Source organism: Capsicum annuum, chromosome 5, assembly GCF_002878395.1.
Source record: "Capsicum annuum cultivar UCD-10X-F1 chromosome 5, UCD10Xv1.1, whole genome shotgun sequence".
Classification (NCBI taxonomy): Eukaryota; Viridiplantae; Streptophyta; class Magnoliopsida; order Solanales; family Solanaceae; genus Capsicum; species Capsicum annuum.
In genome coordinates, this window is record NC_061115.1 from 217,814,108 (window position 1) to 217,837,658 (window position 23,551).

At 31.6% G+C, this 23,551-nt stretch overlaps 2 protein-coding genes across 2 annotated transcripts; both read right to left on the reverse strand.

Moving 5' to 3' along the window:
* Positions 1-407: 407 nt before the first annotated feature.
* On the reverse strand, positions 408-3,442 carry LOC107872300 (transcription factor MYB108). The gene is made up of 4 exons (XM_016719055.2): positions 3,251-3,442; positions 2,536-2,665; positions 944-1,845; positions 408-824 (listed from the first exon to the last, which is right to left on the reverse strand). The coding sequence occupies exons 1-4, from the start codon at positions 3,381-3,383 to the stop codon at positions 484-486; spliced, it is 1,506 nt and encodes a 501-aa protein (XP_016574541.2). The 5' UTR covers positions 3,384-3,442; the 3' UTR covers positions 408-483.
* An 11,440-nt stretch (positions 3,443-14,882) lies between these two features.
* On the reverse strand, positions 14,883-20,683 carry LOC107870232 (telomere repeat-binding protein 4). The gene is made up of 10 exons (XM_016716690.2): positions 20,493-20,683; positions 18,857-19,006; positions 17,928-18,759; positions 17,611-17,820; positions 17,475-17,525; positions 17,291-17,370; positions 16,848-17,089; positions 16,391-16,714; positions 16,232-16,295; positions 14,883-15,405 (listed from the first exon to the last, which is right to left on the reverse strand). Exons 2-10 carry the CDS (start codon positions 18,935-18,937, stop codon positions 15,235-15,237), a joined length of 2,055 nt encoding a protein of 684 aa, XP_016572176.1. The 5' UTR covers positions 18,938-19,006; positions 20,493-20,683; the 3' UTR covers positions 14,883-15,234.
* Between the last annotated feature and the right edge of the window lie 2,868 nt (positions 20,684-23,551).

Genomic DNA, 23,551 nt, shown 5'->3' on the forward strand with positions numbered 1-23,551 from the left:
AGATGAAAATTACACTAAAAAGAAGTTTTATGAATTACTATTGGTGTAAATGAGTTAAAATTTTAATGAAGCGCAAGTGGTTACAAAGGTTACGGTGGATGGTGGAGTGGTAAGTATTCCTCTATCCTTAATCAGAGGTCTCGAATTCGAGCTCTGAGTATGAAGTCGCATTTGGTAGGGAATGCTTTAACCTCTATAGTGTAACTTTCCAGTGCGATTCCAGATTAATCGACTGCCACATGGATTCCTCTATCCTTAATCACAGGTCTCGAATTCGAGCTCTGGATATGAAGTCGCATTTGGTAGGGAATGCTTTAAACTCTATAGTATAACTTTCCAGCACGATTCCAGATTAATTGACTGCCACATGAATATCGAACAGCGGACGGAAAACAAAACAAAAAAAGTAAGTAGAATGTACTAGTGTTTTATTTATTATTCCATAGACATAATAACATGCCATGTTCCCTAGATGAACACTCTTCAATGGTTCCAAATTCCATATTCTTCTTCTAAGAAATAATCAAAATTTATATTAGACCAATTATTATTATCAAAATTATGCAAACAATCATTATGTTTTTGTTGAAGTACAATTTCATTTTCTTCATTTTGCTCATGTGGTCCTTGTATTGGTTGTTCTTGTTCCCCAATGGACCATATCCCTTGACACAATTGTTGTTTAGGTGAATCATGAATAAGGTCTTTGATGTTCTTGTTTTCTCCTTCTTCATTTGGCTCATGTATCTTTGATTTTGCATGATGTTCATGTTGTTGCATGGCTAGTTCTTCCGTTTTACGAGTCGGTGACTGAGTCAGAAAGTCTAATAAAAAAATTCAAAAAAAAATTAAAATGTTAAGAGTAACATTATAAGATTACATGACCTAGAGATAAATTTGATCTACACATTTATCAATATACTAGAAGTTTGGCTTGTTTTACCTAGATCAACGATATAACTTTCTGTCGATGAGGATTCAATTGAACTCCCTTCTTCATACCACATAGCTTCGGCGTTGCCTCTGGGACATGATGAGGAATTGGTTTCTCGATTAAAACCTATATCAACAGTATAATTTTCCGTCAACAGGTATTCAATTGAACCCCCTTTGTCAGACCACACGGGTTTGTTTTCTCGATTAGAACCTAGATCAACAACACAATTTTCCAACGAAAAAAATTCAACTGAACCCCCTTCAGACCACGTAGCATTGCATGTGCCTTTGGGACATGAAAAGTTGGTTTCTATATTTTCCAACAAAAGAGATTTAAATGAACCCCCTTCTTCAGACCACGACGTATCATCCCTGCCTCCAGGAGAAGAACAATTTTCCATCAAAAGGGACCCAATCGAATTCTCTTCACACGCGAAGTTTATTTCTATATTTTCCAGCAAAAGAGATTCAGTTGAACCCCCTCTATACCAAGGAACATCGTCCTTGCCTCTAGGACACGAGGAGTAGGGTTTCTGCATGGAACCTATATCAACTGTACAATTTTCCGGTAAAAGAGATTCAGTTGAATCCCCTTCAGACCACGTAGCCCCTTCATTGCTTCCAACACATAATGACCTGTTTTTTCGAGTGGAACCTCTATCAACAACAATATTATCTTCTGGCAAAAGAGATTCAATTGAACCCTCTTTCGACATTGTACTTGTATCTTGTTTTCTCAAGGATTCATCAGAATCGCCATCAACCGCGATTTTTGGTACATTTGTAGTGGTCTTAATAAGTTCTTTGAAGTTCCTGAAGGAGTAAAGTCTCCGACGTAAATTGGAGTTCCAATAGTTCTTTATTTCGTTATCTGTTCGGCCGGGTAAATCCTGGGCTATCAAAGACCACCTGTAACACATAACATGAAAGTCATCATGAAATGTACTGTGACGATGTTTGACCAAATGCTTTTTTTTTTTTTTTTGAAAAGAAGTTTTTTATCACATGTTACAACTATCTTTCAAACTTATGGTGTATATATAGTAATAATTGATCTTATATACACAAACTTAAAATATTTTTTCGACAGAGAATGTTCAACTGACCAATGATGAGTTAACCCTATGTCAATCTTTTTGAAACATACTAAGAATGTACCTCTAGATATCGAATAATAAAATCTGAAATGTCAATAATAATTAATTAAAAACATGAAATACCCTAATTGACATGCATATGTATATGTCAAAAATCAACAGTTTACTAGCTAGTTGTATATATATATATATATATACTATACTATTAGGCCTCTCTGTTAGAAAATTTCATTATAACATCTGAGTTTTCGTTGAACTCGATTTTTCATACTATGTTATAGTATTATATTTCTACTATAATAACATTTCTCTGTAGCCATCAAAAAATATTCGAACAAACGATGCTACATAGAGAAATTTAATTGTAATTTTTTTTTCTTCACGGATTGAAATAACATGGCTCGTTATATTATATTATCCTCCGGTTAAAAAATATCTGAACAAACAACGTCATTATAAAGATCGAAGAAGTTTTGTTTTTTTTTTAATTAAAAAAAAATACCTATTTCCCAAGGTGCTATGCAATTTGACAATAGTTTCATCTTCTTCTGCAGTAAATTTGCCTCTCTTCAAATTTGGTCTCAAATAATTTGTCCATCTTAATCTGCAACTCTTTCCACATCTTAATAAACCTTCATTTAATCATGCAAAAAAAAAAAAAAACTTTCATTAATTAAAATAATTAGTAAAATAATCATAATATCTATTGACTAATTAATGTAAGATACTAGAAAATAAACAAACTCTCATCCTTATAATTAATAAGATGTATTGTTTAAGCTAGCAAAACAAAAAAAATTCTAAACAATATTTATACATTGTTAGAGGTATTTAGCAAGTTCACAAGACAAAATTATCAATCAGTCAATGACATGTTCATTTTAAAATAGATATTTTTCTTTGCCTTTCAAAATATTGTATATAACGAGAAAGATAGTCAGACCTCTTAAACTAACACGTATAAAATTCTAATAAAGAAATTTATTTTTACAAATAAGGGTCGTGGTGGAGTGGCAAGATAGCCAGTCCTCTTAATTAACCTCTAGTCATGCTGCATACAAAGTCGTCGTACTTTGTTAGAGAGTATTTTACCTTCAATATCGAATGTTTTTGGAGCGGACTCAAAGTTAGTAACATACTACTGGATATCGAACATCAAATGAGAAACTCAAAAAATGATATTAACATGATTTAAAAAATATTTATTAATTAATTACCAGCATTTTTGGGAAGAGACCTCCATGAACCTTCACCATTAGCTTGAATATACTTCACCAATAATTCATCTTCTTCAATTGTCCATTTTCCTCTCTTTAGCCCAACTTTTTCACAACAAGGTGCCTTCATCATTACCTATTTTGTTTTTATTATAAATATAAAAAGCAAAACTATATTAGTAATATATAAAGGCATATATAGATTGAGGAGCTAGGGTTTATAAAGAGATATTTCTGGTGGGGGCAGATCAGTGGCGGATTCAGGATTTAAGGATCGTGGGTGTTCGGGAGGTTGGAACACATATATTGACGTTAGGGTTCTGCCTGAAATTAAAGCACTCGGTTATCTTCTTTGTTTACAGGGTGTTTTTCTAAATTTTATATCAATTTTTATATATTTTTTTATATAATTATACCTGATCCGCGTCGGATTTAATGGATGCTAGAGCATCAAATACTTGGATATAGGTCCGCCCCGGCCCTGGGGTTGACCAAGGGTCGATGCTAGTACATTTTTACTTGTCAGGTTTTGCTTCTCGAAAGTCAAATTATGAATCCTGACTAACATTTAAAATGTGTTTTTCAATTATATTAATATGAAAAAAATTACAACTTATAATATTTTCGTGTTAGTTGTAACTAAAAGTAAATAGACATCAAATGGGAAGTGATGTTGAGATGGAGTCCTTATGGAGATACTTCTATTAGTATTACTTAGAAATCTTGTTCTATAATATGATAATTTAAAGTTAAAATACTGAATTAATCTTATCCAATTTAATATTTGGTGAAGGAAATGGTTACAAGCAAAAATAATAGAGAGAATATATAATCTAAATTTTCTTATATATCTAATAATTTTTTTAAATATAAATACTTGATTTAGCTAAAATTATTGATTTCACGTGAACACATGATTGTTGCACAATATTAGCACATGTAGATACTCTTATTCCTCTGTTCGTTTTTACTTGTTATGATTTTTATTTTTTTTTGAAAGAGTCAAATAATATGAACTTAGATCAATATTTTCATCATATTGATATGAGAAAAGCTACAACTTATAGTACTTTTCGAATTCGTTTAGTTTTTAAATATTTAAATTTTAATTTTAAAATATTAAATTAATCTACTCCAATTTAGCTTGTAAAATTAGTTAATTTAATACTCAATAAATGAAACGTGATAACTATTTTAAAATGAAGAGTGTATTTTAAACCGCTTAAAAGGCTAATTTTGTAAACATATTTTGGTTTCCAATTTTTGTCCCTACAAAATGGCTATGGTCATAAATATGTTGTCCATAATGGTTGATCTGTTCCCATTTGACAAAAATATATTGAAAACAGAAAATAAATAGTATACTACTCTCTCCGTTCTATTTTATGTATCACTATTTGATCGGGTATGGAATTTAAGAAATAAGGGAAGTCTTGATAAAGTTTACCAAATTATCCTTTACCAAAAAATGTGTCAATATCTTTTTTTTTAATTAAGTGGAACCAATAAGAGTAAAAGGGTAATTGTGTCTTTAAAAAGTTGCCAAATAAGGAAAGACGACACTTATTTTGGGACGGATTAAAAAGAAAATGATGACACATAATTTGAGACGGAGGGAGTACTATTTTTGAGTTTCGAACAGAAATATATTGATCAAATTTTCTATGATACACTTTAATTTTATGGGGGTTCCATTATCCTATATTTTTGTCGTCTTTTTTAGCTGACGTGACATCTTTTGCCAAACTTTTTAGCTGACATGGTACATTTAACGTGGACCCCATTTTATGTAATAAATATGCCACGTCAGCATAAAAAAGTAGCAAAAATATGCTTAAATTGAGTTCGATGAGGTAATAAAATTCCTGTGAAGTTGGAGTGCGTCATAGCAAGTCTGACTATAGTTCGGAAGGGTACTGAACGCTTATCTCATTTAAAAAATCAGTTCAACTTTAGAGGGAGCGTTAGGACATTTCATCTATTTTTTTGTACTAATGATGCACATAATTTAAAAAAATTTTATAGGGAACGACGACGCTTCTCGAAAAGACCCTAGTATAAATTTAAATTAATTTGACTTCAATAAAAATACAGAACACCGAATGAAAAATTAAAAAATTAAAAAATAGGACCTGTTATAAAACAAAAAGAATAAAGAACAAGAGTAGAGAGAATAGAGAGAGTAATTCTTATTTCTTCTCTTGAGGGATGAGAGATCATAAGATTGTCAATATAATGAACAAAACTCCTCTATTTATAAGGGAAATTTACTCCTAGTCTGAGTAAAAGATGGATGCTTCAAATCCTAATAGATAGCAAAGTAGATCTTGATAGACATTCACCATAATGTAAATACATTTATAACACCCCCTTGAATGTCTAATTGGTAGATAATGTGCCTCGTTAAAACCTTACTAGAAAAAATTCAGTAGGAAAAAAAATCTAGTGAAGGAAAAAGAGTACACATCTCTAATAATACGCATTTCGGCTGCCTCATTAAAAACTTTACAAGAAAAACCCAGTGGGACAAAACCTCGTAAGGGAAAAAGAGTACAACGCGTATTAACTCCCCCTAATGAGAACATCCTTGAACCTTTGCATCCCGATCTTGTGCAACATCTTCTTAAAAGTTGTAATTAGAGAAGACTTGGTGAATAAATCAGTCACATTGTCAGTTGAACGAATCTGTTGCACGTTAATATCATCATTCTTTTATAGTTCATGTATGTAGAAAAGCTTTGGCAAAATGTGCTTCGTTTTATCTCCATTTATGAATCCTCCCTTAAGATGAGTTATGTATGCTGAATTATCTCTGTATAAAATTATGGGTAGATTGTCATATTTCACACACATTTTTCTTGAATGAGATGTATCATGGACCTCAACCATACACATTCTCGGCTTGCTTCATGAATAACTATTATCTCAGCATGATTCGATGAAGTGGCTACGATAGACTGCTTTGTATATCTCCAAGATATGACAGTATCTCCATATGTGAACATATTGTATGTTTGAGACCGAGATTTATGTGGGTTAGATGAGTACCCAACATTAGCATGATCAGTAAGATCGGGACTGCAATCTATAGAATAAAATAAACTCATGTATCTTATCCCATTTCAATGTCTCCTAGTAAGAATAGAAATATACCTTGCTAACAAATTGAGCGAAAGACTATATTAGGTCTTGTAGTTTTTGCAAGGTACATGAGTGCATCAATTGCACTAAGATATGGTACTTCATAATCAATCCAATTCGATATATTTCGAATTTCAGCAAATAATCTATTGCTTTGAAAACTCTCTAAGAGTTCCAATGATGTTCAAGCAATAAGCTTATACAATATAAGGATTATAAATAAGTTTCCCAGAAACTTTTATATGCTTCAAGCAGTTTGAATCCTTAAAAGTTTTCACATAAGTTTTGTCAAGTGACAATATTTAATATTTTATGAGTGACATCTTTAAGTGTCTGGACTGCAAATCAAATAAATTTTATGCTTACCAAAATGCATCATTTCATGTCACTTGATAAATGTTTCTTCGTCAGCATGTTTAAATAAACGTAGAATTCAAATCCTCATAATCTTTCATAATATTGCGTCAATATTGTGTCAAAGATATTGGTGATATATCTTTTATATCGGTTCACAATGCGACATAACATTTTGAGATCTCATCACTTCATTATTTTCAGGCACATGAACCTTACATAAGGTTTCATAAAGTGTTATGTCGTAGGCTCTTCAAGAGTTCATTGCCTTCTTATTATGATTATTTGCTCCTTATTTTTCAAGGACTATTTCATTTGGAACCGCTTTGTCTACCACGCTTCGCGCATGCATAGACTCTATCCTTTAGGAACACAAAATAAGAGCACTTGCGCTTAATATGAGATGTTTTCGGCATTTGACTTGAATTATCTTTTGGATGAGGATCTGGTGATAATTCCTAACATATTTCATAGCGCTTATAATCTCCCCCTTATGTTAGAAAAACTAACATACATCCTCTACTTCTTTGAGGAATCCATCGTCGTGCATTATGGTCTATTTATTAATTGTATACCGCACATCAAAATTATTAGATGGAATAATTGATTCCCGACCTTGAACCAATTGAGAGGGAAGAAATAATCATAATTTATTGGTTTAATGCATACAAATGCTATTGCAATATATCATATTTCAGATCAATACATTAAGTTTTGTTCTCATTAACAATGGTTTAGATATTTATCGAAGACATTCAATGTTAAACCATCACCATCAAGATGAATTATCTTGATTACACAATCTGAAAATTATACTCAATTTATATTGAACAAGTAACTTTATGAATGTCAAACGTAGGTTAACCATGAATGTACATGTGATCATCTTATTGATGCATCTTTTCAAGATATCACATGATAGGTGAACGGACCCTTATTCACCTTTTATAATTTTTAGATTTGAAGGGATCCAATCCCAATATTAGTTGGTCCAACCAACTTGTTATGAGAACAAACAACATAAACAATTCTTGAAGAATCTTCTTGTTCTTCAATACATTCACATCTTCGAGATGTCACAATCATTCATATCAATTTATGAACTTTTATTCTAGAAAACTCCAAGTTTACCATGACATGTACTTTTTCTTTAGTAAATTTCAGATTTACTATTACATGAATAAATTTCCGATTTACTACTTCAGAAGTAGATTTCAAAATTATTCAACCTCTTTCGAAGGTGAGTTGTGATATAATCACAATCAAGTACACGTTTGCATTAATAAGTTTCTCATTCCCCAGGAATGGCATATAATCGTGCCTTAAGCCTATCAAATTATGATAGCTTATAACCTCTTTCAAGATTTTGCTACTTTAGAAGCAAATTGAGGCATACATATGATGTATATAATTTTTCTGTAGCATATCTTATAATCATATAAGCATGTGAAAATATCATCACTTTTGATGATCATTATTATATTCGTGCATTCAATCACTTGTCTTCTTTCAGACATATTATGCACTGCTATCACATACACCTCAAGAATGAAGTAAGTTGTTATATTTCAGACTTATCATATACTGCTACCACATTCACTTCATGGAATGGAGCATATTCAATGGGGCGAATTTCATGACGTTTCACCCAATACCCATTATTTTGCCTTAGCCATCACAATATCATCAATATGGTGTATTGAGATTGAAACTCAATATTTTATCCATATAAAGGCGTCTTAGGCATAAATTAATGGGATTTGAACCCAAATATTATCATCCCTTTTGATAATATTGTTCTTGAGGAATGAATTTAAAACATAAATGATTCCAAACCAATTATTTTTCCTCAAATCCAACAATAATTACATCATTAATAAAAAAATCCAAATAACATAAGGAATTACTAACCTTGACCTTTAGATTTATAATCTCACCTTATTTGGCAGATTCTCGTGCTGATAACGTGTTATAAAACAAGAACGAATAAAGAACAAGAGTAGAGAGAATAGAGAGAGTGATTCTTATTTCTTCTTTTGAGGGATGAGAGATCATAAGATTGTCAATACAATGAACAAAATCCCTCTATTTATAGGAGAAATCTACTCCTAGTCTGAGTAAAAGACGGATGCTTCAAATCCTAATAGATATTAAAATAGATCTTGATAGACATTCACTATAATGTAAATACATTTATAACAGGAGCACTCATATGCCACAATTATAAGAATAGACCAAACCCAAATTTAGTTAAATTAGTTTCTCACACCCATCCACATTTCCCTTCTTAGTTAATTAGAGATGTATTTAAGATTTATTAGTTTCATTTATTTTTACTTGTCACGTTTAATTTTACGAAAATTAGTTTGACTAAACATCAAAGCTAAATTAAAGCAGATTAATTTAATATTTTAATTTTAATTTTAGATGTAATACTGTACGAAAAATGCTGCAACTTGCAATTCTTCTCATATTATTACAATAACAAAATATATCTTAAAATGTTGTTTAAAATTTATGAAGTTTGATTCTCGAAAAAGTAAAACATGACGAGTAAAAATAAACGGAGAAAATAAAAAAGAACAACTCCATACACTAAAATTCTCGCGATACGCAAAGTTAATATTTTTTATCGTTCTTGCTTTCATCTTTCAATATACATCTTACTAATTTTTTTTTATGTGGATTTTCCAAACAAATATTAATTATCAAGATAATGATCAATATTTAATAGTAGGTGTTAAAAGTAGCTATTTATTATTTAAGGACTTCTTGTGTACTAAAAAAGTTGGGCCTAGAGTAAGCAATCCAAGAATTAATGGGCCTATCTTGGGCTCGTTCGAATCTTGGGCCTAGTGTAAGCAATCCAACTCAAACTGTTAGTTAAATTCAAAAATATTTATTTTGGGATTTGTAATTAAAAAGTAGTTATAATCTTTATTTATTTAAACTAAGAAAAATATAGTTCAAATAAGATAATTTAAATATTATAACAACAAATATTAGGTTGTGAAGTAGTAGTTGATAGTGGTAGGTGGCGATGGTGTTAATTGCGCGATAGTGATAGTTAATGGTAACGGTGACTGTAATTGTTGAGGTACTTGGAAGTAATAATGGTCGTAAATAGTGGTGATGGTGATAGCTGTTAGTAAAATATGGTTGTAAGTTGTTGTGATTAGTGTTTTAAAAAGCAGTATTGGAACTCACCCAAGGGTTCATCCGGGGGTGGGGCACTGGCAAAACGCATCAGCACTCATGTGTGGGACTTACATATATGAGGCTTACGCCGTAAGCGTCCAACTATACGCCCTAAACACGCCTAGTGTAATTCGGGATTCATCTGATAATTCTTACACAAATTGTGGCAAATTCCTTAGTCAACATTGTTGATACTTGTAATTTTCTACTAAATAAATGGTGCCTATATGTTTTTTTTTTCTTATATATGAAATAAGAAAATTAAGGGTAACTAGATTATTTACTACTATTTGAGCATGTCGTGAGGGTGAATATGATATGACCTAATATTTTTGTTCAAAATATATATTCGAATTTTACATCTTCATTTGTTATTGATCATTATGTTTTTGTCCTATATTTCAAAATTATTATATTTTATTTTATTATTTGAAAATATTTTATTTTTATTCATGAAAGAGTTGATGTTTTAATTATAATGTTAATAGTTTATTGATTTTTTTTTTAGGAAGTTAAATTGCATAGTATGATACTCATATATTTTAAGAACTTGTATTTATTTTATTATTTGAAAGTTAAGATAATAGAGTTGATTTACAATATAGTTTTTATGTCATTACATTATTTCTACTTATAAATGATGTTGAAAGTTTTATTTTCAATGAGTTTGTTTAATCATGTTTTAAAATTTTTAAAATTAATAATGTATTTTTTTTTTGTATAATTTTGTGTGATTATGCTATTTTTATTATATTATAAATTAAAAATTTGACATTCATAAAACTTATGCCTTATAAGAATTTAATTATAAGATCTAAAAAAAAAATTCATTGAGCTTAAATTTTGAATTTATCTTTGTGTCTTGATGAAAAATCTCTGAACATAATTATGTGGAGCAAGAAAGTCTATAATTAAGTAAAATCAGATCTGAGATTTATTAAATTAAAAATAAATATAAATAACACCAACAGATCACTTGCCAAACTAATTAATTAATGATGCAATTATAGTATAATTTAAGGTTTTAATTAAATAAATTTTAGGTGTAAGTTAGTGTTGAAGAGAAATATATATTATTGGTGCTAGACAATGTTTATCGTATTTAACTAGCTTTTGGAATGTGAGTTAAATTCAAAACGTAATTTGATATTATATCATAGCCAGATTCATCCGATGTGGGCCTCCAAACCGATTGAGAGGGGGTGGGGGTGAGCAGGGACGAAGCCACCTTTCATCCAGGGATTCATCCGAACCTCATTGGATGAAAAGTTATACTATTTTATATGATTAAAATTAATTTAATTTTATGTATATATAGTAGATGTTGAACTCACTTCGACTAGTTCATATGTTTACTTTTGAACCTCCTCATCAAAAATTCTGACTCCGTTACTGGGAATGAGGAATGGGCGAAGCCACCTTAAGCGAAGAGTGATATGGTGAATACCCTTTGCAGTCCGCAGATTATATGATACGTATATATAAAGGTTAAATGTTAGCTACTCCTTTATGAATGCATATTTAATTAAGCATACGCCCTTATAAAATCGGAAAAAGAAATTTACACACTCTTTGCTAAATTCCTGTCTCCGTCATTATGGTGGTGGCCAGTGTGCAGAAGCTTAGCTAGTATATACTCATCAAGGAGTTCATCCGAACCCCATTGGACGAATAATTACACTATTTATACATGGTTAAAATTATATTTTATGTATATATAATTGATGTTGAATCCCCTTCGACTAGTTCATATGTACACGTTTGAACCCTCTTAATGAAAAATCTGACTCTGCTGCTGCTTGCGTGGGGGAGGGGCGGGGGGTTTGCATGTGCATGTAACGTAAGTAAAAGCTGCTAACAACCAGTCTGTCTTTTTGATGTACTTATAAATTTAAGATTATAATTAGAGTGTCCTAATTGGAACCAAACTAATGATACCACGTGCATTGGAGCCTAGTCCGTTACAGTGGTGGAGTCAGAATTTTCATTATGTGAGTTTAGAAATAAATATACGAACTAGTAGAAGGAGATTCATCAACTACTATACATACGTAAAAAATATTTTTAATTATATAAAAATAGTATAAAAATAATATGATTTTTAATCGAATGGGGTTCGAATGAACCCCTGGATGAAAGGTTGCTCCGCCCCTGACTAATTAGTGTGTGAGCAATACGGGTATAACTAAACGAGGAGAAATATCTTAAAATCGAGCTCCGAATATAAAAACCAAAAGTTTTTTTTGGGGATTTTCATCCGGCGTTCGGTATCCACATTGGAGCTCGACTAATTTAGAATCGCGTCGGGTAGGATCCGTTCGGGGATAGAGCTCCCCACCAATGATTTTTTCATACTCAGTGCTTGAATTCTACACCTCAAAATCAAAAATTAAAGAATGCATTTAGTTCTCTTTTATGCTCCATGAATTTAGATTAGTCGGACTCAGATATTTTAATAAACTTCGAGAAGCATGACCAAACAAAAGAAAAGGAATGAGTCGTCTAGGGGCGGATTTAGAATTTTAAAGTTAAATAAGTCTATATAATGATTTCACGTTGATATTGGATAATAATTGATATTACTATCAAATAATATATTACATAAAATTTGAATAAAAGTTATTGAATTTTCGTAAACCCGAGAAGTTGGATCTATCCCTTGAGTTGTCTATCTTTAAAAGCAATGTTAAGAGACTTTAGAGTAATAAGTCATCAATATCACATGGGATAACGTGCTGTTTGGCTTTCCCTGACTATATATTAAAAAAAAAAAAAAATTAAAATTAATAATAATAAAAAAAAATTGAATATCACCGACACTTAATTATATTTCTCAAAATCATGTGTGGATATTGAATCATTATCCTTTTCATTATCTTATCTTATATTTTATTCATTTTAATATTAATTAATTTTCTAGTTTCTAATTTTTTACCCCTTTATTTTTTGACCTCTCATCTTTTTGAATTGTTACTTGTAAGGAGAAAAAAAAAACAATTATTGTTATATCTATAAGGTTAAATTATTTTTATATCTATAATTTATATTTATAATTTATAACTTATAATTTATATCTATAATCTATAATATATTAAAAGTGTGAACCTCTTAGAAATTTAATTTGAACTTTTTGTCCTTCGTTAAAAGATTTTTCTTTAGATAAAATTATCTTTTTACTATTTTATTTAATTTATTATTTAATTATTTATTATATTAATTAGACTCCTAAATTATATGAGACTCCTAAAATATATGAAAAGAGAATCAATTAGTAATATTTTTCTTTGTACCGATCAATCTATATCTATAATCTATGTTTATAATCTATAATGTATAATCTATAATCTATAATTTATAATCTATATCTGTAATATATTAAAAGTGTACTGGTCAATCTATATCTAGAATCTATGTCTATAATCTATAATGTATAATCTATAATCTATTAAAAGTGTACTTGTCAATCTATATCTAAAATCTATGTCTATAATTTATAATGTATAATCTATAATCTATTAAAAGTGTGAAGACCTTGGAAAAGTGATTTGCACTTTTTCTTCCTTCATTTAAAAAATTTTGATTTAGACAAAATTATCTTTTTATCTTTTTTTTTTATTTATTATTTAAATATTTTTATTATATTAACTAGACTCCAAAAATATATAGGAAAAAGAATTAATTAATATTATCTCTCAACTAAAAAAGGACTCCTAAAATAAAAACAGAATACATATTCGCAATTTTTAGGCGGCGAATTCGTTTCGCAATTGCCGGTTGGTCAGGCTTTTTTTCCTTTTCTCTTTTTAGTTTAGAATTATTTATTTTATTTATTTATTTATTTTTTTTATAAAATTTGCATTTTTTTAGTGTTGCCTCTTTCAAGTTTTATTACTACATTTAAAGTATGTTTTTTTTAAAGATAATTCATTAATGCGTTGATTTTATTTTATGATAATATTTGTTATATAGATAAAAATATTCTTATAATATTGACTTACTTTTTATATTCTTTAAATGAAAAAAATATCTTTGTAAAGATATTAAGACTTTGTATTATTTTGATATCTATATTATCATATTGTTTTATTGTTATTTGTATTTTTTACGTAAATTTTAGATTTAGTTGTACTGATTTGATATCTCTATTATTGTATTATTTTATTGTAATTTTCAAGTGGTAGTGAACATCGTTTAGCTTTGAGAAAAATTTAAAAAAGGTTATGTTTAATGGTATTGTTTTGATTTCTCTAATATCGTATTATTTTATATGTTCAGTTGGACTTCAAGAAATCTTTATGTCAAAGTTAGGTAAAGTCGTATTTGACCTAATAGTCGTATTGTCCTAATATCTTAGCATTGTTGTCTTCTCTACTTAATATAAGTGGTAGATGAATGTCGGTTGACTTTGAGAATTTTTTTGTGAAAGTGTTAGGTTTAATTATATTGTTTTGGTATCTCTATTATCGTACTGTTTTGTTGTCGTTTACATGTGGTTGATGAATGTCGGTCAGCTTTTAGGAAATATTTGTGTAAAGGTTAGGTTTAATTTTATTGTTATGATATCTCTATTATCGTATTGTTTTGTTGTATTTTATAGGTGGTAGATGAATGTTGTTCGACTTTGAGGATAGAAATAGAAATATACTCAAACACTACAGTAGAAGCGTATTGAATCAAGAACATACTACAGTAGAAGTGTATTGAATCAAGAACGTATAGCAAACGCCTTTATTATGGACACTTTATTCTGAGCCCTCACCAAATAATAGTTCTATGATTCGAGAGAAAGTAACAGTATCTACTCAAACACTACAGTAGAAGTGTATTGAATCAAGAACAGATAGTAAACGCGCCTTTATTATGGACGCTTTATTCTGTCTCCGCTTATGAAAGGCCATCTTACATGTATACAAATTTAATAACAGAACAGAAAAGGAGATTAAGCTAAATATCAGAATAGTTTTCATACAATAGTAAAAATTACACTAGAAATCAATAAAACTACTAATAATGTACATATTTAATACATTTTAATTCTTTCCATAATAATCCTAATGATACCAAATGAAAGCACCAACAGAAACAATATATATAAATCCTAAAAGACATCCTGCTACACTTGCTTTATTCCTGAACAATTTACAAAGTCACAAACTGCAACAAATCAGTGAGTCTAAGTCGACGAGAAGCAGAACGAACGAATCCTTTTTACAGTTGCATCGTCGTGGGGTTTTTCGTGTTACCTAATATAATATTTTCTTTACAATCTTTTGACAGTTCGACGAATTTCATCATGCGACGAGTTTCTGAGTTTTCAATGGTTCAGCATGATGTTTTCCCTGTTGTTGAGACCAGTAAGCATGGGCAGCTAAGACTCTGTCTAGAAGTTCCTGGGGAACCGGCTCGCCCCTACGTTGTTGCGGGGCAATGCTTGCTGTATGTACCAATGTCTTCCATTTATCCTGGTATAAACAAAGCACCATACATCAAGTGGATAAAACAACATACCCAGTGTATTCCCACGTAGTGGGGTGGGGTCTGGGGAGGGTAAAATGCACGCAGTGCATACCACTACCTCCGAAGAAGTAGAGAGGTTGTTTCCGATACACCCCCGGGCTCAGAACAAAAGACAATAAACAAAGTCACCATACGTCACATGGATGATGGGAACAATCATTAGCATTTGCTAAATATACATTAAATATTAGTGAGATCTATGCTTATCTAAGAACAACTCATATGTTCCCCTTTTGCTTTCTAGGCAATCATTCAGAGCTGTCATAAGATTCACTAAGCCATTATAATAACAATTACTACAATATAATATATGGTAAGCATCTCGTCACATGATGAGAGACCTATTCTCGCGTTACTGAATACTTCCTCCATTTCATTTTATATAGCGGAATTTGATCGGTCATGGAGTTGAAAGAAAAAGAAAGGATATGGTCTTAAACATGTCATGGCATATAATCTTCAAAGGTAAAAACGGAATTTTGAAGTTCCCGAGTTTCAAAATATAGAGAACATTCTTTTTGGACGGACTAAAAAGAAAACAGTGCCATAAAAATTGAAACAGAGGAGAGTATCTAGAAGTGGGATGCAAGTCCAAAGTCCAAACGACAACGAGACCATGACCTTTATTTGCTAAGAACATTATGTGATAACATCACGGATGTAAAAAACTCATTTTGTCGAGAACTGGCATAATGCATGCAGAAGGAAAAACACATGTTCTTGCTACATTAGAGTTTCAGAAACAATAATGGCACCAATAAGATGTCTAACCTTCAAGTCAACGTAAGTTCGGTGATCAGCATTGTCAAAAGCACGCATTTTAACATCACGCCACCTGCATTGTCAAAGATGATTAGAAATGCAGTTCCCTAATGGACAACAAACTCTAAATCGTTCCGCTAGCAAAACAGGATTTTGAAGTTCTCATACCTTCCAGTTCCAAGATGCTCCACAGCTTCAACTAACGCTTCTACTTCTGCAACTGAGAATGGTCTCCGTATTCTACGTTGTGAAAGTTCAGAACGTTTACTTTTTGGGTTCACAGGAACCATAGCAAGCGCCTCTGCATTAACTGGAGGGACTACCACCAAGGCTCTAGAATCTGGACTAGATACATCAGTTGATGGATCAATGAGATTTGTAGGAGATAGCTCTGATGGATGGTTATTCTCGTTGTACTTGCCCATCTCAGTCTCTAGAGGGTCTGACGAAGCATTGTGAATCCCCAATTCCAATATAGGACAAGGTCGTCGCCTGAGCACAAAGATAACTAATTAGTCCTATATATGGCAGCAAAAATTTATTGCAACTAACGTTGTTTTCTTCTATAACTATCCAAACCAACACGTGCAAAAGCACAGAAGTGCTATAAACTCTTTGATCATACCTTGTTAGCTCCTGATCTGCCACATATGTTGATGAAGCCGGAGGTTTATTAGGAGATGATGATGGAGAAACTTGGGTGAATCTAGGCTCCAAAGTGAATCCCAAATTGTCGAGGTTACCATTCTGGGAAATGCCAGCCTGCTCTAGAGTTCTATTGTCATCTCTAACCTTCTTTCCCTGGAGAACCACCCCAACCCGTAATCCACTTTCTAGTATAGCTGTAACTGCCTCCATCACTGTTCTCTGCATAGAAGAAAACTAGCATTTAGCTTCGAGAACTTCAAATTCTTGAACAAAGAAAACCTTCTAACATCAACGCAAATCAATTTAATTACAACTGATAACATTATCATTCCCTGAAATTTAATGTACGCTTTCTGCATATCAGAGAAGTCTTAATTAAGCAACTCCAGAAAATAACTGTATTTATTGAAAAATGAATACCTTCAGAGAGCCGACTGTTGCAGTCTCAGGAACCTCTATGTAAAGCTCAGGCACTTTGAAGGACTTGATGCTAAATTTTACTGAAAGGATAAATTTGACTCGTGTTAAAATTTTAGAAAGGTAAAAGATGCATTGTATCAAAGAGGGAAAATCGAGAATACAAATGAAATCCAATATCTCTTACCATTAGGGTCCTTCTTGTGATGATTTTTAACTGGAGATGGATCAGCAGTTCCTGTAAAGCAACACGGAATATTACTTAGTACGACTATATAAACTACCAGGACCTTCAACTGCAAGGTCAGTAGTAAAGTATTAACCTTTCTGCAGGATCGCATGGGAGGTATTAATGTCTCGTTTGATTTCCTTGTCAGGTGAATTTGTAACGCTTTCACTACTGGCCTCCTGATAATATGCAATGGCAAAGCCATGGTTGCTCAATTTCCTTCTCTTGGAAGGAACTTCCAGTTGGCATCTCTTGCGTGCACGTATGCTTTTCCTGCTGAGGTAAAAGGACTCCACTCCGCCATCTAAACCACCAAATCCATGTCGTTAGAAAATAAAATGAAGAGACGATAGAAACAAGTATAAGAAAAGCTTGAGCTGGGAAAAGCTAAGAGGTACATCCTCCACTCACTTGTGTAAGACCGCTCGTATTCCTTCAACTTAGGAGCCACTTTCCAGTGTCGAGATTTCAGCATCTTCCTTATTCTTCTGTATCCAAGACGCGATGTAGTCCTAAAGGCCCTTAACTTGGTGCTATACCGATAGCAGTCATAAGAATTTTCGTCATCATCTCTAATACCTAACTTTACATTGTTCCTTCGCTTTACAAAAGAAGCGCTAGGAACCAAATCCCTGTACAAGGGTAACTGTACACTACTCTCTGAGTTAAACAAGCCATTCTTATTAACATGTTCCTCGATTGGATTCTTTACACTACAGGTGTTGGTCAGAGTTACGTCTTCAGTCTGCTTGCTGTCATCATCCAAATGCTTTTGAGTTCCAGTCCTGATTTTACTATCACATGGATCCTCGAGATTAGAGGATCCGAGTTCAATTTTGGGGTGGAATTTTCCATCAGCTATATTGACCTCCTTGCAGTTTTCCAACTTCATGTTAGCGTCAGAACCTATAACAGTAGAAGTATTCTCCAAGAAATAATTATTTTCTGCATGATAAGGTTTATCGAAACCATGTTTCAAATTCTGCTCCTCGGATGCAGTTTCTGGTATATAAGCGCTTTCAACACAACTTCCCTGGTCGAGGCACTCTGATTTCACAGCTTTACCTTCTTCCACTATCCCGCTTTTAATACCATCCTTGCAATCAGCCATTTCATTTTTCCCTTCTGCTGCATTACTGGAAGCAGAGCTTTCGCTCTCCAGTAAAAGCTTGCCAGCAACAGCCGCCAATAATTCAAATGCACAAATTTGACCGTCATCAAATTTTTTACAGGAGCGTCTCCTCTGAAATGATTCAGATTCGCAGACGATATTTAGAAAATCATACACAAATACAAGATTTCTAAAAGATCAGACAATTTAACAATTTCAGCATCCTTACTCTAACTGATCTAGGAGCTTTAGGTATAACTGGAACTTGAAAGCCATTGAAACCAAAATCTAGCTTCTTCTTATACACCATATCTTCGGAAGCATGCCACCAAGAAGCGACGACCAGATGCAATTAATCAACGTCACTAATTTCACGAATCTACATAGAAACAAAAGCAGGCTATTATCAATCATACCATATAGCATTGATCAAAGACAAGCAAATACAACGGGAAAACAAAAATGTAATATCATTGCATAAAGCCAACACATTTTTCACACAAGTCGAGAGTCAATTGGAAACAGTCTCTATACCCCACATTTGTGGGGTAAGGTCTACGTACATCCTACCCTCCCAGACCCGACTCATGGGATCAGACTAGGCAATGTTGTTGTTGTTGTATTTTTCAGATGCACTTAGCTGATCCGCAAATACAACGAAACCACACATCTAGATGAACATCACAATGTATATGCAGAATCAGAGATCGCCTACCAGCCACAAGTCTACATATGCTAAAATGTTTATTATAGAACTCAGAGAAGATCAAACTTTGTTCTTCGATAAGGTATCAGCACTACAAAATTCAACATACGAGAAAACAAAAAGGGGCAATCTGATGCACTAAGCTCCCATTATGCACGGAGCCCAGGAGAGTGTCGGACCACAAAGGTCTATTGTAGCAAGAGGCAGTTTCTACTTTACAACTCGACCCTGGGTCACAGAGCAACAACAACTTTACCAGTTACGCCAAGACTTCCTTCCAAATTTACATACACAAAATTTTGACTTTTTTACAACAAAACTTCAAAATTTTCGAAAAAATTCAACCAACAACGGCAACAAATCAACCCAAAATTATCTACAATATCCATTCTACTCTGATTATCCTCTGTTAATCGCAACAAAACAAAACCCAGTTCCAATTCTCATCCAAAATTCAATTTTTTCAACAATATCAACTCATAAATCTCTCATAAAACATCAAATTTCACTGAAAAACAAACAAAATTCAGCAAATCCAATCAAGTTGATTCTCCATTAACAACTATAAAACCAAACCCAGCTCCAATTTTCATCCAAAATTCAATTTTTTCAACTATATCAACTAATAAATCTTTCATAAAACATCAAAATTCACTGGAAAACAAACAAAATCCAGCAAATCCAATCAAAACCCAGTTCCAGTAATCATCCAAAATTCAATTTTTCCAACTACATCAGCTCCAAAATCTCTGATAAAACACCAAAATTCACTGAAAACAAACAAAATTCAGCAAATCTGATCAAATCCCAGTTCCAATAATCAGCCAAAATTCAATTTTTTCAACTGAATAAACTCAAAAAACCTCTCATAAAACACCAAAATTTCAAACAAATAAACTGAAAAACATACAAAATTCAACAAATCCGATCAGATCTCAACATGATCAACCTTAATTTCACCGAAAAAAATTCCACCAACCGTAATTTTTTTCTCTATAATTCAAAACTTCAAAATTTTTAACAAAAAATAAAAACTTACCTGAGTAAAAATCTATGTAGAAATCAAAAAAAAATTCTCAAAATTCTACCAACTACAATTTTTTCTCTATAATTCAGAAGTACAAAAAATAGAGCAGAAAAAAACTTAACAAAAATTTACCTGCGTAGAAATTGTTTATGAGAATTTTGAATATTTTTTCAAGCCATGAAATTAATTTTGCTAAAAAGGAGAAAAATTTGTGTTTATTTTTTTATTTTTTTTTGTTAATTTACTTATAGTTTTGGAGGGGTTAAGTGAAATTGTGGACAGGATTGCAAAAACCTCTGGGTTTGGTAAAACCCCCTCTTCTCACTTCTCTGTCTTTTATAGTACATACACCCCTACCCCTACCCCACCCCCACGCCCACGCCCGCCCCACCCCCTACTTCTTCTTTTTTCCGATGTTCGATATTTTTATTAGAATTTAATTACGTAATTTTTAAGTCTAATTAATTTGAATTCACGTTGAGAAATCTGTATTTAGGGGTGAAACGCTTCACGTTGGGGTGGGATACGTTGAAGGTATTGTGATGGTATGACTAATTTCGATTCGTGTTGGAAAATTTTACTTTGAGGCAGAACACTTTTAAATTGAGGTGGGATGCGACTAATTTGGAGTCGGATTGAAGCCTGATGAATTTGAATTCATGTTGAGCAATTTGTTTTATAGGTGAAACGCTTCAGATTAGGGTGCGATACGTCGAAGGATAGTTATAGTCCGACTAATTCGATTCGTGTTGGAAAAATTTATTTTGAGGTAAAACATTTTGAAATTGGGGCGGGATGCGTGTAATTTGGAGTCGAACTGAAAAGTTCATTTTGGGGAAAACGCTTCGCATTTAGGTGAGATACGACTAATTTGAAGCCAAGCTGAGAAATCTGTTTCGTAGGTGAAACACTTTATGTTAGGGTGAGATACGTTGAAGGATAGTGATAGTCTGACTAATCTCAATTCGCGCTAAAAATTCTTTATTTGAGGTAAAACGCTTTCAAATTAAAGGTGGATGCTACTAATTTGGAGTCGGACTGAAAAGTTCATTAGGGGAAAGCGGTCATTTAGGTGAGATACGACTGATTTGAAGTCAAACTGAGAAATCTATTTCGTGGGTGAAGCGTTTCATGTTAGGGCGAGATACGTTGAAGGGTAGTGATGATCCGACTAATCTCAATTCGTTTTGAAAAAATCATTTTGAAGTGAAACACTTTAAAATTGGAGTGGGATACGACTAATTTGGAGTCGAATTGGAAAATTCATTATGGGGGAAAGTGTTTCGCGTTAAGCTGAGATGTGAGAGTAATTTGAAGTCACGCTGAAAAGTTTCGTATTGAAATGCGACTAATCTACATTCATGTTGAAATGTCTCATTTTAAATGTAAAGTATTTTTTATCAAAGGCGACTTCATATTTAGGCTCAAACTCGAAAGCTTTGATTAAGAATACAGGAGTAGTTAATCACTTCATTATATTTTTGTGGCCTTTCCGTTCTTTTTTACTAGTACTATTTTGTAGCAAAAATAAAATTTATTTTTTAAAAATTCTTGGAGTATTACTCTTAGCGTTGAATAACTATATTTTTAATGGTATTAATAGTTAAAGTTATATTTTTAAAATATAAGTATAGATAACTTAGTAAAATAATTAATCTTGGTGAAATACATATTTTCTTTTATTTGTTTTGATGCATATATTAAACGATTATGTTATGTCAAAAGTAATTGTCTAATTTTCCCTGAAATTAACAAGAGTTTTTGGTCAAATTAGGTGAAGTGGGAGATTAATTACTATTTTTATCTTGAATCTAACACCTTAATAACGTACTATTATTTTTCATAAAAGAATTTCATGAAAGCTCACACTTTTGGTATGTGATAGTTACGTAATATTCTTAATTTTATCTTTTTTACGAATATTAATCTGTGATCAAAATGGAATTAATTATTTTATTAGGAGAGTTGGAATCTCACGCATTAGTAGTAATAGAGAAAAACTAAGGGAGTTATTTTTATATTTAAATTTGATTTGACTTGAAATTCTCACTTATCTTTAATTAGATAATTTATATTCACATAAATATTTAACACTTTTAAAATTATTTATAATCTATAACCTATATCTATAATCTATATCTATGTCTATAATTTATAATATGTAATCTATAATCTATATATAATATATAATTATATAATATATTAAAAGTGTGAAGGGCTTAGAAATATTGATTGATTTTTTAGCTCTTCATTAAAAGTTTTTGCTTTAGAAAAAATCGCTTTTCACTATTTTTTCTAATATTAATAGTTGAAAATTAATTAAATATATTCATGGTAAAACATTTCCTTATTAGAAGTTATCAGAATTAATGACAACTAATATTTTTTCATTAGTTTAAAAATTCTAAATCAACTAAATTTGATTTTAATAATATTTAAAAATAAATCTACATCTATAATATATTAAATTCATTAACCACTTGAAACTTCTGATGGTAAAATATATATTTGCTTACAATAAAATACTCCATATGTTTTGAACTTTTTGCATTTAATTTAAAACTGTCGTAATAGGTAAAACCATCTAATTTTAAATAATCAAAAGTTATACATGCGAGACGCGTGCGCTGAACTAGTAAATTTTAAAAATATTTCTTTCTTTTTCAGATGTTATATTCAATCAGACAACATTACATGAATTTAAATTAATTGAAATGGAGGCACAAGTTTTTTGGAGAAAAATTACAAGGTGTATAGAATAACTCACATTATAATCCAATTTTGTATTTCATGGAACTCATTACACTAACCTTTTTTTATTTAAATTTTTTTCGTTATTGATGTGAAAATAAAATTATAAAGTGCATATAACTTAGAATTCTACTATTATTGTCTTGTTATATAACACAAAAAGTGGACCACATTGGTTAGAAGAAGTGTAGACCAACTATATCTTAACCACTTCTCCTTTGCTCACCACCACTATTCTCTTCATCCATCTCTTACCTTTTCGTTTTCCGGCTCGATGTCTGATATTCGTATTGAGATTAATAAAATTTGAATTTACGAATAACATGACTTAATCTTTTACCTCCGCACTTTCAATATGAGTTTTTATCCCTTTTATTATTCGATATTTGGTATTCAGATAGGAGTTCGACTAGATTTAAATTCGTGCGGAGAAATCCCAC

Bases quoted from the DNA above. Each gene is read 5' to 3' on its own strand.
- LOC107872300 (XM_016719055.2), bottom strand. From the start codon at position 3,383: ATGATGAAGGCACCTTGTTGTGAAAAAGTTGGGCTAAAGAGAGGAAAA. The intron at 2,666-3,250 runs GTAATTAATTAA...GATTAAATGAAG, and splicing joins GTCTCTTCCCAAAAATGCTG to GTTTATTAAGATGTGGAAAG. The intron at 825-943 runs GTAAAACAAGCC...TTTTTTTATTAG, and splicing joins AAGTTATATCGTTGATCTAG to ACTTTCTGACTCAGTCACCG.
- LOC107870232 (XM_016716690.2), bottom strand. From the start codon at position 18,937: ATGGTGTATAAGAAGAAGCTAGATTTTGGTTTCAATGGCTTTCAAGTT. The intron at 17,526-17,610 runs GTTAATACTTTA...GTTGCTTTACAG, and splicing joins CCATGCGATCCTGCAGAAAG to GAACTGCTGATCCATCTCCA. The intron at 16,715-16,847 runs GTATGATCAAAG...CTTTGTGCTCAG, and splicing joins GCAGATCAGGAGCTAACAAG to GCGACGACCTTGTCCTATAT.